The sequence below is a fragment of the Sinocyclocheilus grahami genome, unplaced genomic scaffold, assembly GCF_001515645.1.
Source record: "Sinocyclocheilus grahami isolate Dianchi unplaced genomic scaffold, SAMN03320097.WGS_v1.1 scaffold605.1, whole genome shotgun sequence".
NCBI classification, from domain to species: Eukaryota; Metazoa; Chordata; class Actinopteri; order Cypriniformes; family Cyprinidae; genus Sinocyclocheilus; species Sinocyclocheilus grahami.
This window is the reverse complement of record NW_015505784.1, coordinates 399853-418203: the sequence shown is the minus strand read 5'-3', so window position 1 is coordinate 418203 and position 18351 is coordinate 399853. Positions and strand designations below refer to the sequence as shown.

Sequence of the window (18351 nt, the reverse complement as noted above, 5' to 3'; positions counted from 1 at the left end):
AGGAGGCACTGCCTCCCTTGCCTCCTCTGTGAAAAGCCCTGGTTTGAAATCATACATATATTCTTTTATTAATGCCTTTAGGGTGAGAAAGGAGATCGAGGACCTCCTGGACCTCCATCATACAGGGTATGTTAAATATATTACTGTTCTATTCTGTCACCCGTACACAGGCCTTATATCATTTATCATTCATTAATTAGTTTACTTATAAAATCTTTTCACCTCATAGGATGGGCCATTCCCAGGTGGAATAGGACCAAAAGGAGACAGTGGTGAGCAAGGATTTCCTGGCCCTAAAGGAGATAGAGGACTGCCAGGTATATAAACACTACTCAAGGTCAAGCTTAAGATTAGTTGCGTAAAAAGATTAGTCCATAATTGATGCTTCTCATTACGTTTGTTCTTGCATGGTTCCCTGAATGGGATGCGTGTATTATCAAATTAATAAGTCCCATGTAACAGTAATAGTAAGTCCCCTTTTTTAGTGATGCAATTATGAGGTTATGTATTGTGGCCTGGTCAGACACTGAAGAAAGCAAGAAAGCAGAAATATAATTTGTCTCCAGTTTATGCATAAGAATATGTTGTACAGTGTTATATGAATCAGTAGTCAATGCATATTTGTTTTTTGGTAGGTATTCAAGGGCTGCCTGGGCCACAGGGTCTTGCGGGTAAGTAAAAATGTTTAAATATTATTTTGTAATGTATTTCACACAGCTTTTCATTATAATTCATTTAGCTTTTTATTTGCAGTTAATCATGCATAATTCATGTTAATTCATTAATGCAGTTAATTAAATAAATCTGTCATTATAGGAATTGGAGGTCCAGGGCCTTCCGGTCCACCAGGTTTACCTGGAGAGAGAGGAGAAAAAGGTGATGAGGGACAATCTGGAAACTCCTTCACTGGACCACCTGGGAGAACAGGTCCACCAGGGCCCCAAGGAGTCCCAGGACCTCCTGGTCCCCCAGGAATATTCAACGAAATACCATGTAATCCTGGTCCTCCTGGTCCTCCAGGCCTGCAGGGGGAGCAAGGATTTCAAGGAGAAACAGGACAGAATGGTTTGCTATTTATTTCATATTAGAAAATAAAAATACCTTTTTTTTTGTTTGTTTGGTTTGAGGATCTTTTTTTTTTTGTCTAATGCTTTCTAATACCAACTTTCTTAGGTCAAAAAGGAGAGACATGCGTCAATTGTTTCACTAATGGAAACCCTGTCCCAGGACCCCCAGGGTTTCCAGGTCCTCCTGGAAATCCAGGTAAGATTAAAGTCAACTTAAAATAAGTATCTTCACGTGCATGATCTTTATAAGGAGATTATGCCATGCAGGTATTTATTTTTAATGTTTTACCTAATAAAGGTGTACAAATCCCATAAATAAAATTTAAAGTTATCTCCTGTTTTGCTCATCACTATTACAGTAAAAAAAAACAGTAGCATGGTTGTGCACAGTATTTTTTTTTAAATACCTTTGTATGCCATGTAAATAACATGGTTCATGAATTTCAGTACAAAAGTATATACCCAAGTAGAGTACTTTTTGTCCATGTTCTTCAGGCCTAAAGAACAAAACTTAAATCTCACAATAAATGGCTCATTTAAATAAAGTACAGATGTTTTTCACACTTATTTTTGTGTCAGGTGTACCTGGTTCGCCTGGATCTAAAGGAGACAGAGGATTCCCGGGAGGGCCAGGGTTCATGGGCCCACCTGTGAGTGCATCCTAGTTTCCTTACACATGCTGGATAACTCAATTTTTGTTTAAAGTGACAGATGCTTCAGAGTGATTATTATTTAACACTTCTACACTTTAGGGATTACCAGGACCTCAGGGTACTCTTGGATTCCCTGGAGAGAAGGGCGACCCAGGCGACACCATCTCTGTTCTGGGTGTGAAAGGAGAAAAGGGAGACACAGGCTTTCCTGGCCTTCTAGGTCTGCCGGGACTTAAAGGAAGACCTGGTCGTGATGGAGTTCCTGGTCCCCCAGGCCTCAGAGGACCACCTGTGAGTGTTTGTTCACTTTTCATTACAACTACAACTTCTGGGTCTTTTGTACAGTTAAGTACACTAATATACAATAATACACAGATATAATAATACCAGGCAGACCAGGCAAATAATTGATGATAATAATATTAATAATAATACACAGACTACTAAATTACCATTGATCTTAGTCAACCTTTGGAGAATATTTTCAACCTCTATCTAACCCTTAGAATTAAAATGATTTTTTTTTATTGCTGTGTGTTAAGACTCCTATGTAAACCTACTTTTTGTGTGTATAATGAGAAATGGCGTTACATGATTTCACAAAACAATTTTCACCGAAATATGCAATTTTTTCTTACAGGGTTCGGCATTGGTGAAAGGAGCACAAGGTCCACCAGGTGAACCTGGCTTTCCAGGATCTTCAGGAGACAGGGGTCTGCCTGGTCCCCCAGAATTTGGTCCTCAGGGACCTCCTGGAGAGAAAGGTATCCAGGGTGTTTCAGGACGACAGGGGGGCCCTGGAGCACCAGGTAAGAAGCAATACTTTTTGTCTTGTTTTTGTGTTCAAATTGTTATAAGGCTGTCAATCAATTAAAAAATGTGAATGATATGAATGACATGTATGCTATTTTTGCACTAATCAAAGTAAATAAGTGTAGTTACCTGTTATGTGATAACTAGAAATGCAGCTGACTACTTTAACTTGTAGCTTGGCATGTTTCAATGTAGCAGTGATCTTACTATGGACATTACATCATCTCAATGTTTGTCTGAATGGCTAGGTCAGAAAGGTGAGCCTGGGTTGGCAGTGTCAGATAAAGGTGAACGTGGACCCCCAGGACGTGATGGAGATCCAGGTTTGCCAGGAAGTCCAGGTAAAGAAAATAATGACTGACTATAGTTTGTCAGCATACATTTAGTGGTCTTAAATGCATATGGAGCAGATTCAAAAGAAACTGGTTCCATATCTGTACAGGTAATCCAGGCCCATCAGGACAACCTGGGTTCCCAGGCTTACCTGGATCCAAAGGAGATCCTGGTCTTTCTGGTATTGGTTTGCCAGGACCCCCTGGTTCTAAAGGTACAGTGTTTTCCTGCTGTTGAAATGCTAATAGACTCACATAGATTGTCAACTGCATTGTGTTGTTTAAAGCAGAAAATGGGCATTATCCATGCCCATGAATAAAAAAGTCAGATTTGGCCAAATACCTGCCAGTTCATTTCACTAGACACATGTATTGTGCCATATATTCATTTTTTAAAACTTGGGTAGTGAGGAACAGTTTTGTCCATATGTGATGCGATCTGGGAAAACCCGTCGGATGTCATGCTGGGTCGAATGTCAATTTTTTGTCAAAATTAGGGTTTCATTCAATTATTATTCTATAACATCTTGTCTATCATCTCTGAAAATATCTTGGCAAAATTCACTTGTTTAGTGCGGAAAAATAGCGATTTATTGCAGCAAGCAGAAAAGACTGTGTCTTTCTCTCATGTTAAGAACACGCTGTGAAAATGCTTTCTCTTAACACCACAAAAACAGTTATCCTATCAAAATAAACCACGTAACATATATAATAAAGGTGTATCAATGCACATTTCCTGCCAGTCCAGTGTAAACTACGGCAAACAATGTTTTATTATTATTATTATTATTTAATATCATGAGATGGCGGAGCGCAAGAAAACAACGCAGTCTAAAGTAGCTGCTCACTTAGACGATCTTGCTCGTCTCAGTCTGCTCAATCTTGGTGATGTCAGTGCCCTAAAAGATGTTATAATGGACTATTTCACATCCAGAGATGAAGGATCGGATGATGAAGTTACTAAAGAGGAGGAGTCCGATGACGGTCTGTTATATGCACAGGTGTGCTGCGCTCGCTTTTCTAAATCTAAACATACAAGGGGTGATCAAAAGTTCAGAGACTCTGCCCATCATGATAAACAACAGAAAACTGTCCTCTTCAGGGTAACGTTAGTCTGTTTGTGTAATGATGCAGTATAACGCTCCTGACAGACAGCTCTCGTTAAGCAGAAGTGAAAGTGAAACCGGTCTCACTTTAAAGGGGTCATATGATGCTGTTAAAAAGAACATTATTTTGTGTATTTGGTGTAATGCAATGTGTTTATGCGGTTTAAGGTTAAAAAACACATTATTTTCCATATAATGTACATTATTGTTTCTCCTCTATGCGCCGCCTTTCTGAAACGCGTCGATTTTTACAAAGCTCATTGTTCTAAAAAAGCGAGGTGTGCTGTGATTGGCCAGCTATCCAGTGCGTTGTGATTGGCCGAATACCTCAAGCGTGTGACGGAAATGTTACGCCCCTTACCATACTGTGATGCCGTCTGCCAGCAGGATGAGACTCACCCCTTGTCCAAATACCCACACTTGCGGTCTTGGCCACTTGAGAGCGCATGCGCACGACAGGAAGTAAGTGCGCAAGGGCACCAAGAGCTTGTAACACTCCAAAGAGAAAAGAAAAATGTAAATTGCATCATATGACCCCTTTAAACCCGTTTTTCTCAAAATTCCATTCCTGAAAATTATAGCTATCAGCCAACTTCAGATAGCCATAACTTTTGTTACGTTCAAGCTATGGACAAAATAAAAGTTTTGGAAAGGGCTTGAACCCAGCTTTCATATGGTATCAAAACCTAAAAAAGGAAAATTTCACTATGTTTTGGGTTTTCCTAGATCACATCACCTATGTCTAACAGTGCTGTCCATATTCTTCAGGATTTCCTGGTATTGCTGGTTCCCCTGGTGGACCTGGCATTCCTGGACGACCAGGTTTGGATGGACTGCCTGGTCAGCCTGGATTTCCTGGACCCAAAGTATGAAACATTTATTCTAAACAATACAATATGATATTATTATCCATCTATGTTACAAATTATTTCAATTTCAAATAAAAGCTGTTCTTTTTAAATATATTAATTAATCAAAGAATCCTGAAAAAAAAGAGTCATATTAAGAATATGGTTTCTGAAGGACCATGTAATGGCTGCTGAAAATTAAGCTTTGCCATTGCAAAAATAAAATACATTTGAATAGAAAACAGTTATTTTGATACTTTTTGCATTAATATTTCATAATATTACTGTTTTTACTGTACTTTTGTCAAATAAATGCAGTTTTGGCGAGCATAAGAGACTTCTTTCAAAAACTTTAAAAAAGCTTACCGACGGTAAGCAAATATAGTTTTGGATTGATTGATTTATTCATTCATTTATTTAGTTTACCCTTTTTTATCCGTTGATGACTGAACAATGAAAGAGGAGTACAAGTGCGGGAAGAAATTAAGCAGCTATTTGCATCTGTTTTCCTTTTTTGTGCTTGACTGTCATGTCTGCATTGAATTATGGGCAATATTGTGTTTCCTGGTTGTATACAATAAATTAGAGTGGGGTATAAATGAGTGGACTGTATTAGGAATGAATAGCTTTAAGATTAAAGTGCTCAAATCAGTGTCTTTGTCCCCAAAGGGAGAGCCTGGTTTTGGTCTACCTGGCCCTCCAGGTCCGACAGGATTCCCAGGCAGTAAAGGTGTCTTCGGTACTAAAGGTGATCCTGGTTTCTCTGGAAGCCCTGGTGGACCAGGTCGTCCAGGACTTGACGGTGCCCCTGGACCTAAAGGTAGAGACAGAGATTAAATCATAATGTTGCATTGGAAACAAATTAGATCCCTTTCCATTTTTGAATTTTTAAAAATAATTTTTCAAGATTAATATTTACAAGTATTAAACAAACAATCTTTGCATTTTCATTTTGCACTTAGGTGATCCTGGTTTTCCTGGTGGTCCTGGTCCTCGTGGCCCCCCGGGGCTCCCTGCCTTTGGTACTCAGGGCCCCCCTGGTCCTCCGGGAGCTGCTGGTCCTCTGGGGTCTCCTGGTATGCTTGCAGTTTTTCTCTTCCTTTGAACTATTCAAACATTTATTGAACTGTGAGACCAGAAACATCTCTCTAATCTTGGATTAAATATATTCTTGTTATATTTATTTTTACTTAAGTAAACTAAAATATGTGTTCGATAAAGTATATCCCATAAATGTTATTAAACACTGATGTTAGTACTGCTATTATGGTTCTTAGTTAAACAAATCTCTAGTGCTTCACTATATCACACCATTGTCATCTTCTCTACATCAGGAGTCCCTGGTGTGAATGGAGAGAAAGGAGACCGTGGCCCCCCAGGTTTGAGTATTCCAGGGTTGCCAGGTGACAGCGGAAATCCTGGATTTTCTGGACCTCCTGGTCCAGCTGGTCCTCCTGGGGGTCCAGGACGACCTGGTCAAGATGGCCTATCAGGACTGCCTGGTAATATGATGAGAGTAATATCCGCTGATGTTACCACTTTTAACCGTATTTATTTAATATATACAATGTATGTCTTGTTTCTTTATGGACTTTCTCTACTAATCCTTAGTGGTGCAACGGATCACAAAACTCACGGTTCGGATCATATTACGGATTTTGAGTCACGGATCGGATAATTTTTCGGATCAGCAAAAAAATAAATAAAATGTACTGAAAGCTTACTTAAAGTACTTCTATACCACAGCAAAAACTACTAGCTTAACTAATAAAGTTAGTAATAAAACAAGAACAATTACACAAATTACAAGTATTGATGAATACAGCATAACATATTTACAAATAAAGTCATAAACAGAATTCAGGTGCAGAAATATAATAAAATATAATAATTAAGTGTAAAATAACACAATAGTGCTGCACGAGTTAAATACAGATTAATCTTTGTTGAAGCTGTGATGTTATTTGATTATCAGACAGAAGCAGGTATTTATTGGCTGCTGTCTCTTTAAGACCAAATGTACGGACCTAGTACTGACACACATCCGGTTTCTTTCTCAGCTGTTTACGTTCACTGAAGACATAACCGACTGTGTTTACTAGAATACTTGCCAAAACGGGTATTTTAACATAACTTTGTGTGTATGTGAAAGAGGAATCAATTTGCTTTTCACGCGGTGTTTCTCTCTCTATGTGTGCGCACGGCAGCGGCTGAGCGCACAGAAAATAGCGTGTGAGTTAAAATTGCTTATGTGTAAATTGGCAAGAGAAAACATGTGCAAATGATAAACTTTCACTCTATGATGGTTAAACTTAACAGTTAATCCGCGAATCACCGTGCAGCCTGATCCGTATGGATCACGGATCATCTACGATCCATTGCACCCCTACAAATCCTATATAATTATTACAGGGCCTAAGGGAGACATTGGTGGGATGGGTGCTCCAGGACCTGCAGGTGCCCCTGGCAACCCTGGCAGACAAGGCTTTTCAGGACTAAAAGGTCTGATACCATTTATTGCTTCAGCTCAAATTTCGGAAACAATTTCTTAAAGTCCCTCATAGAGTGAAATATTATTGTGCTCTGTGCCCCTGCAGGAGACGACGGTTTCCCAGGACGACCAGGAAACCCAGGTTTCCCAGGAACAAAGGGAGACAGAGGTGACACAGGCATTCCAGGCCCACCTGGCATAGGCTCATCCACAAATCTTCTTAAAGGACAAAAAGGAGAACCCGGAGCTGCAGGTGAGTCAAAACATGTTAGCTGCTACATAGCTCACACCATCATGGTCTTTTTGGTGATGCCAAAAACCCCAAAATGTATATATGCTGTGTATGGGGGAAAATGTGTTATAATTATAAAGTCAACATGTTATTTGCTAAATTAGATAATTGGTTTTTATATTGTTACTTTAAAGAAGCCAAAGCAGAAACTCTTGTCTCCTTCCAGATTTCAGTGTGCATGTACATCATGAATGTTATCACTGTTCGAGCATTTTATTAACCAATATTAAGTTATTACCTCCTACTAGTACGTAGTTAGAACTTTTTATTTATTCCAAATAAATAGATTATGATCCACAAATAAATTTACAAAAAATAAACATATTCACAAATCAATAGAATGATTAGCATGAATGGACTGTTTAAGGTCATGTCACAGCATCTCAATCGGATTTAAGTCTGGACTTTGACCTGGTTTCCACTCCAAACCTTAATTTTGTTTTTCTTGAGCCATTCAAATGTGGACTCGCTGGTGTGTTTTGGATCATTGTCCTGCTGCATAAACCAAGTACGCTACATGATGTGTTGCTCTTTAAGCATGCTTCACTTTGTCAGACGGGTTCTATTTAAGTGATTTCTTGATTCAACAGGTCTGGCAGTAATCAGGCCTGCGTGTGGCTAGTGAAATTTAACTCCGCTTTCTAAAATGATGTGGTTAATCACAGTTCTTTCATGATTTAAGAGGAGGGGCAAATAATTTTTTATGTAGGGCCCAGGTAGGTTTGGAAAGCTTTTTTCCCTTAACAAATGAAATTATCATTTAAAAACTGCATTTTGTATTTACTTGCATTATCTTTTTGTAATATTAAAATTGGTTTGATGATCTGAATCTTTTAAGTGTGACAAATATGCAAAACAAAAAAAAACAGGAAGGGTGCAAAAACCTTTTCACGGCACTGTATATATGTTAGGAGTTTCACAAAAGTTAAATTCACAAATAAACAGATTTTTTTGCAAATAAAAAAACATATTCACAAATATGTTTTATGTCATAAACACAACTATGCCTGGCATTTATTTGCAAATTGCATTTATAGATCGCTGCGCACATGGATTTTGAAACATTTCTACCATCAAGACGTGCAGACAAATCCACTAATAGGTGGACTCCACCTACAGTCTCTAATCAAGCCAATCAGATAAAGACCACATTTCGCTGACCAATCGTAGCATGTTTTCACTGCAGTGTCTGCTAGCTGATATAAAGTCAAGATTTATGATATTACACAATTTAATTTAAAAATAGTAAATAGTCTAAGCATAACAAATGCTACTATTAAATTATATTCATATATACATTTTTGTCAAATAATTATAAATTTTTGATGTACCAAAATCTGTGAAATAAATATATACTTAAGATTATATGGTATTATGGTATTTTCAAAAATAAAACAATGTAACCAACCATTCACTCAGTAATCTGATAAGTCTGTGTGCACTGGGAGATATATTTTCTCAAATAAAGGCCAGGCAATGGCCAAAAAAAGTCCCATTTATGACAATTAATGACCAAACAGAAAACCGTATTAGCCAATGTCGATAATTAAAAAATGCTCAATGTCAGCTGGTGTATCAGCCTTGGCGAAATATTGGTCAACCACTTCTTTCTACATAATTAGCTTTTCCCATACCTTTTCTTTGTGATCAGTATATCAGTAGGACCATCTCTTGTATAAAGAAAACCGGGTCCCTCCACGACTAGGGCTGTGTATCACCAGCAAAGTCACGATACATAGGCCACGATACAATGCGTATCACGATACAGGACTGCACTGAATTTCACCTCAGCAGAATTTAGTAAAACAGCTGTTTATTAAACACTGCATACTATAGTGCCATTTCTAACTATTGGCAGAGCAGCCAGTTGACCTCTGCATTATGAAGGGCCTCCATAACTGTATCACAGCACAATAAAGGTAATGGCATATGTTTACATTGGGCACTCCCCACCAGGTACAATATTCTGATTGCTTGTATCTTGTTTTTAAGCCCATAAATAATAATGTACTCGTTCTAATAAACTTATATTGTAATGTAATCATATTAATATATTTTTAAAAATCATCTTAACATTGCTGGTAGGTTATCATTGCACAAATTAACGCACTCTCTACATTTAAAAAATAAAAAAGAATTAGAAAAGTTCTAAACTAATCCGCTGTCTTCACTGTATTTTATGCAGACACGTTTAGTCACTCAAACAGATCACGTTGCGCATGTGCACACAGGCATTCAGCAAACAAACTTTTTAGCGCTGCACCGCTGCCCTGCAATTTTATCAATAAAATAGCTTAATCGCTCAAGAGCTACATTATCTTTCTCAACAAGGAAGTGGTAACATCATTGTTTCGAAAGGAATTAAAGCCACAGCTTCACTGTTAATAGAGAAACGCGGCAAAACGGTGGTAATTCATACATACACAGCCTCTCTCTCTCTCTCTCTCTCTCTCTCTCTCTCATAAATGAACACTTGATGAATTACACTTTTCTGAGAATAGAATATTGAAGTGGAGATCGCTAAACTGCAAGCTTACCTGTGTTTTCAGAAAGCAAGCGCGTTTATCCTCCATGGAGAGAGAGCGCATGCACATGGTTGCCAGGTTGACAAACATAAGTAGCACACTTAGCAGATTTTTCCGTATTGTGCAAGTGGGAAGCTCTGTTTTGGGGATTACGTCTTTTTATATCAGGCAACCCAGTTGTGTTTTTCTGCGGCCATATTGAACCTTGTTGTAGCAAATATATTATGCTCTGTTCATTATTTTTTTAGAAACCTCACACTTTTTTGTTTTTGTATTCAAATTAAGTGTGGTCCACTGCTGCACACATGCCACAATATCGATACAGGGCCAACTGTATCAATACTCATATTGTCAAATCTTTTTTGACACTATCCACAACCTGTGTTTTTTCCAAATTCAGAATTTTAAAAATGGATCCTTTTAATCACGTCATTTATTTTATTTTGGTCACTCTATGATTCTCTTTATTTGTTTCGTAGGTTTTAACGGACCACCAGGAGCAAAGGGTATTCCCGGTATCCTTGGAGATCTTGGTCTCCCTGGGCAAGATGGAAGGCCAGGTCTACCAGGACCTCCAGGTAAAGCAGAGAAGTACACATATTTGAATTTGAGCCATCAAAAGAATCTTCAATCAGCTAGTCTCCTGTATGTGCATTGGACTAGTGAATGGGGTTTGGTTGACGAGTTTAATTGATTTTGTCTTCATGTTTAGGCCCCAAAGGTGATCCTGGTCTCTTAGGAACTTCAGGGTCTCCAGGAGCCCCAGGACTGAAGGGAAGCATGGGGGAGATGGGTTTACCAGGTCAGCTCTTGATTCTTGTACAACTCTAAAACAAAACCATTGACCATTGTTTCTAAGGCTTTGAAATCTTGAAGCTAGACTGAGCCAGTCGTTTTTGTTATAGGAATTCCTGGAGTGAAAGGAAACCCCGGCCAACCTGGCCGAACTGGCCAGCCTGGATCCCCAGGAACACAAGGGTTCCTGGGACCCAAAGGTGATCCTGGTTCACCAGAATTTGGATTACCAGGAACTCCTGGGCCAAAGGTAAAAACATCATGTTTTCTGCTTGAACATTAAGAATATTTACTTTAATATGTAATACTATTAAATTCCCAGGGTGAACCAGGCCCTCCAGGATTTCCTGGAACCCCTGGTCTGAAAGGCCAGTCTGGCCTTCCAGGATCTTCAGGCTTGACAGGTACCCCTGGACCAAAGGGTGACCCAGGACTCCCAGGATTCCAAGGTGCACCTGGTATTCCTGGCCCAAAAGGTTTTGATGGCACTCCAGGCCCTGCTGGTCCTAGTGGAGCATCTGGTAGGCCAGGAGATCCTGGACGAACTGGATTACCTGGCCTCCCTGGTGATAAAGGTCTTGCTGGTCGTGATGGTATTCCAGGACCTCCAGGACAAAAGGGTGAACCAGGTTAGTCTGAATTCAGAGGAAATCAGAAGTGTGTTGGATGTGCTCAATGTAGCAAATGTATCTAGAATAATTTCATTTGAACTTTTTCCCTAGGTGCTCCAGGCCTTGGTGGCCCAGGCCCACCCGGTTTCCCCGGTTCACCAGGTAAAGTACTGAATGATTTGTTCAAGTATCTTCATTTTTACACCAGAAAACTTCTAACAATTTTCATAGCAAATTTACCATAATTGACTGTTTTACAGGGCCTAAAGGAGACCCTGGTTTTCCGGGACCTCCTGGTAATTCTGGATTTCCTGGTCCAAAGGGTGACGTAGGATTCCCTGGGTTGCCTGGTCCAGTTGGTCCTGTAGGACCACCGGGGCCTCCAGGCCTGCCTCTGCAGGGACCTAAAGGTATCCAAGGCCCACCTGGTCCTTCCGGAAGAGCTGGTAAGTTAAACATCTCATCCTTTTGGCCAGCTCTGCCCTCTGGGTTTCACAATGTCATTAGTCAAAATGATCATATCATTATCAAACTGACATTCGCATTTATTTTGATTTAGTTTCAATAAAGAGTAGCCTGGAGTAGGATATCTAAAAAAAAGAACAAACTCTTAAATCAAATTTGTTAAAATAAGTATCCAAAGAATTGTTTTAAAGGGGTGGTTGATCAGATTTTTTTGAAAGCTTGATTGGGTTTATGGGGTGCAGTGTAACATGTGTTCATGCTTCGATGCATTATTTTCACATATTTTACCTTTATTCTACACCGCTGTTTCCATTCTCGTCAAAATGGTCTGTTGAGTTCCTAGTTCAGGAACTTCATAGTTCCTGGTTCTATGAAGTCCCTCCCTCAGAAATACGCAGTGGGCTCTGATTGGTTAGCGGGCTCAGTGTATTTGTGATTCACTAACTGCCTAGTGCACGTTGTCCTGAACTGTCACGGCCCCTTACCATTATGGGTAGTTGCGTGTTCCTGGGGGCAGGGTTTATGTAAACATCGGGATTAGTGATGTCACAAACCCAGGAAGAAGCTCGTTGTAGTCCCTACCAGCCATTTTTTGTAGTCCTTAAATAGCAATTTCTTTAAAAGAAAATATATCCCTTTGCATTGAACTCTGAGCGTCGTAACTTTGCAGACGTTGTTTATGCTCTAACAGCAACATTACACGCTAACTAAAGTTCAAAAAGTGAAATCATAATCAACCACCCCTTTAAACAGAAATTCTGAATTGGCCGACATAAACACAGTTTTGTAATCACAAAAAATATAGACACAAATACTGGCTTGTTGTTTTTCTTATGTACGCATACACCCTCCAGAAACAAACTAATTGATTTATGAAAAGTGATATCATTCATGGTTTTGGTGTAGTGGCTTGTAACTCTTATGGAAACTTATACCAGAGAAGATAGTAATATTTGTTTGGTAATTGACACATCTTACACACTGTTTAGTTTAAAAAGGAACTGAATACATTAACAAAATTTATTCTTATCTACTGGCAACCCTAATATTATTAAGTCATATATCTATTTAGGTACAAGTACCCCTGGTTGGGAATTACTTCATCAGCATATGTGAACCGGAGGGCAAACTGGCTTTGATTTTGTTGGTTTGACTGATTTGCATGGAATATTGCACAAACAATCATGATTATGCCGTATCCATGTCACTGAGCACAAATAAACTCACTCTCAGATGACAGAGCACAAGACACACTGTTTGCATTCCCTTCACTGCAAGTGATCTTCTGTTCTCATCACTCCCTTCCTTTATTGTGTGCCGGTTTGTCATGTGTTAGAGAGAAATGAAGGATGTGCATGCTTGAAGAGGTTTTGTGCAGTCTGTCTGCTTCCACTATCCAAGGTTAGCTGTTCACCCGTCCATTCATCCATCATCATTCACCCTTGTGTGCCTTCACTTCCACCCGTCCCTTCTTTTCAGCAGTAAAAGCTGCAGTGTTCTCCACAGGATGCTGTTTATGTCTGTCACCAAATGAAATGAGGGGTCATTGGCACTTTTGCATGGGAAATGTGCTGATTTGTAAGAAATGAAAGCTATTGCAGGGCTATCTAAAATGGGCTCTACCTTGGAAAAAATAACAAAAACATTCATGAATTCTACTGCATTTAATATAAAATAGATAGAAATCTTTTGAATTTGATGAAGAAGGAGACCATTTTGGCTAGTGTCTGTTGGGCTTGTTTTTACCCAGACACAATCTGGGTATTATATGCATTTTCTGTTTTACATTACCTTTCGTGGGAATGGCTCTGCTCCACCTGATGACATTGGATCTTTGCAGGCCCGGCAGGTCAGCAGCTTCATGTTATAGAGCTGATTTTTATGCTACAATGCATAACTCTATATTACAATAACTAACACTTTATTTTAAGGTGTCCTTGTTACACATGTTATATGTACTTTCTATTATAATAACAATTATTTATGCATAATTACATGCAAGTAACCCTAAGACAAACCCTTATCCTAACCCTAACCATATAGTAAAAACATGCAGTTAATTAATATTACTCAGTACTTAAATGTATAATTACACTGTAACAAGGACACCTTAAAATAAAGTGTAACCTTTTAATTTCATCTACTTATTGATGATTTGTGATACATCTATATTATGTGACTACATATGTAGTTATACTGTGGTAGTACATATTTTTTTAAAGTATATACAAAATCATATAAAAAGTAGCATTACCATATTATACTGTAAGTGTGTAGTGTAAGTGACTATATCCTATTTGTATTTGAGTATCAGATTTTGCACATGCACAAGAATATTACTATATTGAAATTTGCTTATGATTATGAATGTCTCATGTAAATGTCTCAACCCAAATGCAACAACTTAATTAAGCCAGAAGCCCAAGAGCAAGTATTTTGAGTACTGAAGAGAATAGCAGAAAAGAATGTGCATGTCTTGATTATATGGAATATTATGACTACACTGTGTACAGCTTTATTCAGTTATGTGTGGAGCATGTGAACCTTTTTTTGCTAAGTTTGGCTTAGCCAGAATAACGATGAGCATGTACACTACCATTCAAAAATTTGGGGCCTATACGTCTAAAACTTTTGAGTGGTTATGTAAATGCATTGTCAAATATGCTAATCTGTTTCTTCAGTAATGTCCTCTGTAAAACCATAAACTATATTTCTGAATTTTAAACATTTCTAAATTTGACAAAACCTTTCTGTTCAATACATCGCATTACTTATGTTGCTGTGCTCTGTATTTAAAACATTTACCTTTTTCTTTGCTTCTCCTCTAATTGGACTTTTGGGAACCCCTTGACCCCATTATAGGTCCTGCCAGTTAGACAACTTGGTTTGATACTCACCTGTGTCATGCTGTGCACTTCCATTTGTTATTAGATAATTTACCTCTGCATAAGAGGTTGAGTGGGACTGGGATTCATGTTTAATTTTTGATGTTTGACTTTCTTATTCCCATCCAATTATAGGAGTATAGTTATGAGCGTTTAGTTGATCTCTCTCTTTGTGTCTTCACCTTCTCCTAGAACAACCCAGAACCATTCAGCACACTACATACAACACTATACAAGATAAACATGCACACAAACCCAGACATCAATGTTTGATGTTTGAAAATGTTGACAATGATTTCATGATGCAAGATGAATCCTGCTTGTTTTGATCTGATTTGGTTTGAGTAAAACAGGCAGAAACTGATTTCTTTTCTGTGAATGTGAAGGTCCTCCTGGCCCTGAGGGTCGACGTGGGCCTCCAGGTAGTGGAGGAGTAAAAGGTGAGAAGGGCATGCCTGGATTCCCTGGGACACCTGGTGCAACAGGACTGAAAGGAGAATACGGTCCCGCTGGCTTTCCAGTAAGCATTATAAAAGTGTTCCAAAGAGAAGGTTTAGTTATTGTTGGCAAAGGGTTTCCTACATTTTGCATTTGTACAGTAGAAACATTTTTATTGTAGGCTGCATTTGTTTAATGGTACAGTATTTGTTTAACAAGGACAGTATTTTGTTTTATCAGTGGCTCTCTGGAATACTTGATTCTGATTGGTCAGTTCTAGCATACTCTGGTGTGGCTGCTGAACAATTGAACATTGAACATAATGATTGAACATTTGCAACAAATTTCCTGCACAGTTGTGATATAATGTCTTTGGTATCTCTGCTGTCTTTTTTTTTTCTTACATTATAAAATTATTTCAAATAATATAAAGAATTGTCCATTTATTTATTAATTTCCATTTATTGTATTATTCAGTTGGATAATGGTGTTTGTTATTTGTTTTTGACAAGGGTGCTCCAGGAAATCCAGGACCTAGTGGCCCGAAAGGAGATCCTGGAACTCAAGGTTTTCCTGGATTCCCAGGTCAGTTACCCTTCTTTAAAAATTAAGGAGTCATTTACCAAAATATTAAAATGCCAATAATTATTTATACACTGTAATGTTGTTCAGTCCCATTTGTTGTTATTTATTCCATGGAACACAAAAGGAGAAATTTGAATATTCTAAAAATGGCATATGAAGCACAATGACATATTTTTCTTTTTTTTTTAATCCACTTCAATCATGACAACTCTTGGAAGATTTTAGCATGGTGATAGATATGACAATGTTAAAGGGGTCATATGATGCGATTTCAAGTTTTCCTTTCTCTTTGTGGAGTGTTACAAGCTCTTGGTGCATAAAGAAGATCTGTAAAGTTGCAAAGACTAAAGTCTCAAATCCAAAGAGATATTCTTTCTAAAAGTTAAGTCAACCACAAATGCCTCGTTCTAACACGCCCCCACATATCTATGTCACTATGTGGAAATATTAGCATAATGCCGTCCAAATGTGCACGCAAAGAAAGAAGGCGTGGTTTCAGGAACAGCAGTAGTGTTGATGCAGCCATGTCAGGGAGACACTGTGTTTCAGTGCGAAAGCAAAAGCACTTTATTTGGCCTTCCGGAAGTAGATTCAATTAGGAATCATTGGTTAAGATTTATTTACAACAGAACAGCACAACCCAGATGTTCGAATTTGTGCAACGCATTTTATGGATGACAATTTTTTTAACCTAGAAGAGTACAAGGCTGGCTGTGCACAAAGAAAAAAAAAGGGTAAATTCCGACTTTGCTGTGACAATCTGGCGCTTCTGAATCAGCGACTGTAAGTATGTTTTGTTATTAGTTTAAGTATTTGCTATTGACTGTTCAAATGCGGAGTTTTGCGCAGCGCAGAGTAACGCTTCGTGTGTGTGTGTGAGGGGAACAGGGTCACGTCACAGGAGAGTGAACTGCCTGTCAGAAATCATAGCACGTCAGCTGTCTTAACCGCGGCTTGTGTACTGCATAATCACTGTGTCTGTCACACGACTCTGTTGCCCTTTCAGGCTTGAACTGATGGTAAAACTAACGACATTATTAACTGTCTTGATATTTACTTTGAAAGCTGAAGCAATTATGGTAAGGGGCATTACATTTCCGACGCGTGCTTGCGGTTTTCGGCCAATCACAATGCACTGGGTCAGCTTGCCAATCAGAGCAGACTGTGCTTGTCAAAGGAGGGGGCTTTGTTGAAATTGACATGTTTGAGAGAGGCGGGGCATAGAGGACCTACAATAATGTACAGTATTTGAAAAATTATGTGTTATTTTATTATCCACACCTGAATTCTTTTAAGAAGCTAGTAATGTAATGCATTTGTATTGATGGTGTTTCTCCTTTATTCCCAGCGTGAGATCTGGAGTAGATGATGGCGAACAGCTTAACTCGTCATTTCTGTGACAGGTTTGTGTGAATGTGAATGTTCTGACAGGAGAGAGGAGTTTCTGTCACTCACTCGAATGACGAGGTTGTCGATCGCTCTCGGTTGGTCTTCCTGGCCGTCAAACCTCACCTCGTCGGTCACGTCACAGGAGAGTGAACTGCCTGTCAGAAATCATAGCACGTCAGCTGTCTTAACCGCGGCTTGTGTACTGCATAATCACTGTGTCTGTCACACGACTCTGTTGCCCTTTCAGGCTTGAACTGATGGTAAAACTAACGACATTATTAACTGTCTTGATATTTACTTTGAAAGCTGAAGCAATTATGGTAAGGGGCATTACATTTCCGACGCGTGCTTGCGGTTTTCGGCCAATCACAATGCACTGGGTCAGCTTGCCAATCAGAGCAGACTGTGCTTGTCAAAGGAGGGGGCTTTGTTGAAATTGACATGTTTGAGAGAGGCGGGGCATAGAGGACCTACAATAATGTACAGAATTTGAAAAATTATGTGTTTTTTGAACATTAAAGCATGTCAACATATTCTGTTACACCAAATTCAACTGCTGCTGAATTGCTGCTGCTGTTGGTTATTGCTGTAGTTGTAGATTAGTGCTGCTGCTGCAAGCAAGTACAGGAACTTGCTACTGCTAAAGCATATGGCGATACGGTGCCGTGAGTATTTAAGACATACTGCTGCTGCACAAATAGCATATAAAATAACCCCGTAGCAGATCTATACAGGTGGAGCTGGGGAAGGTGGAGGGTTTCAGAGAAACTCTGAAAGCGCGCTGTAGGAATCTCAAGTGAATGCTAGCCAGCCATATAAATGCAAGGCAGTAAGCTCATTGGCTGCTTATGCAGCATGAACCAATCAGCTTGTGCCAAGTCATTTAACTCTCTGAATATCATCAGTTGCATGAACAACCCGTCAGCCTGCGCCATCTAGAGTTTCATGACTGAACTATATATTTTTACCATCACAGGACTATTTATTTATTTATTTTATTTGTTTAGTCATTTATCAGATGCTTTTATCCAAAGCGACTTACAAATGAGGACAGCA

General features: G+C 38.9%; 1 protein-coding gene across 2 annotated transcripts in view; it reads left to right on the top strand.

Annotated features, from left to right (window-relative positions):
* The window catches only part of LOC107557514 (collagen alpha-5(IV) chain), a 53347-nt gene that overhangs the window by 26375 nt on the left and 8621 nt on the right, over positions 1 to 18351 (top strand). Inside the window, exons 18-42 of one of the 2 annotated variants that reach the window (XM_016240956.1) lie at positions 82 to 126; positions 230 to 317; positions 636 to 671; positions 817 to 1065; positions 1174 to 1263; positions 1647 to 1717; positions 1820 to 2011; positions 2361 to 2529; positions 2782 to 2874; positions 2976 to 3080; positions 4740 to 4837; positions 5489 to 5639; positions 5782 to 5895; positions 6154 to 6321; positions 7232 to 7321; positions 7417 to 7563; positions 10607 to 10705; positions 10840 to 10929; positions 11033 to 11172; positions 11245 to 11551; positions 11645 to 11695; positions 11794 to 11979; positions 13839 to 13847; positions 15270 to 15403; positions 15834 to 15906. In XM_016240956.1, coding sequence (XP_016096442.1) covers positions 82 to 126; positions 230 to 317; positions 636 to 671; positions 817 to 1065; positions 1174 to 1263; positions 1647 to 1717; positions 1820 to 2011; positions 2361 to 2529; positions 2782 to 2874; positions 2976 to 3080; positions 4740 to 4837; positions 5489 to 5639; positions 5782 to 5895; positions 6154 to 6321; positions 7232 to 7321; positions 7417 to 7563; positions 10607 to 10705; positions 10840 to 10929; positions 11033 to 11172; positions 11245 to 11551; positions 11645 to 11695; positions 11794 to 11979; positions 13839 to 13847; positions 15270 to 15403; positions 15834 to 15906 — 2995 coding nt within the window. The remainder of the gene's footprint in view (positions 1 to 81; positions 127 to 229; positions 318 to 635; positions 672 to 816; positions 1066 to 1173; positions 1264 to 1646; positions 1718 to 1819; positions 2012 to 2360; positions 2530 to 2781; positions 2875 to 2975; positions 3081 to 4739; positions 4838 to 5488; positions 5640 to 5781; positions 5896 to 6153; positions 6322 to 7231; positions 7322 to 7416; positions 7564 to 10606; positions 10706 to 10839; positions 10930 to 11032; positions 11173 to 11244; positions 11552 to 11644; positions 11696 to 11793; positions 11980 to 13838; positions 13848 to 15269; positions 15404 to 15833; positions 15907 to 18351) is intronic. The other variant, XM_016240957.1, reaches the window with a different exon arrangement.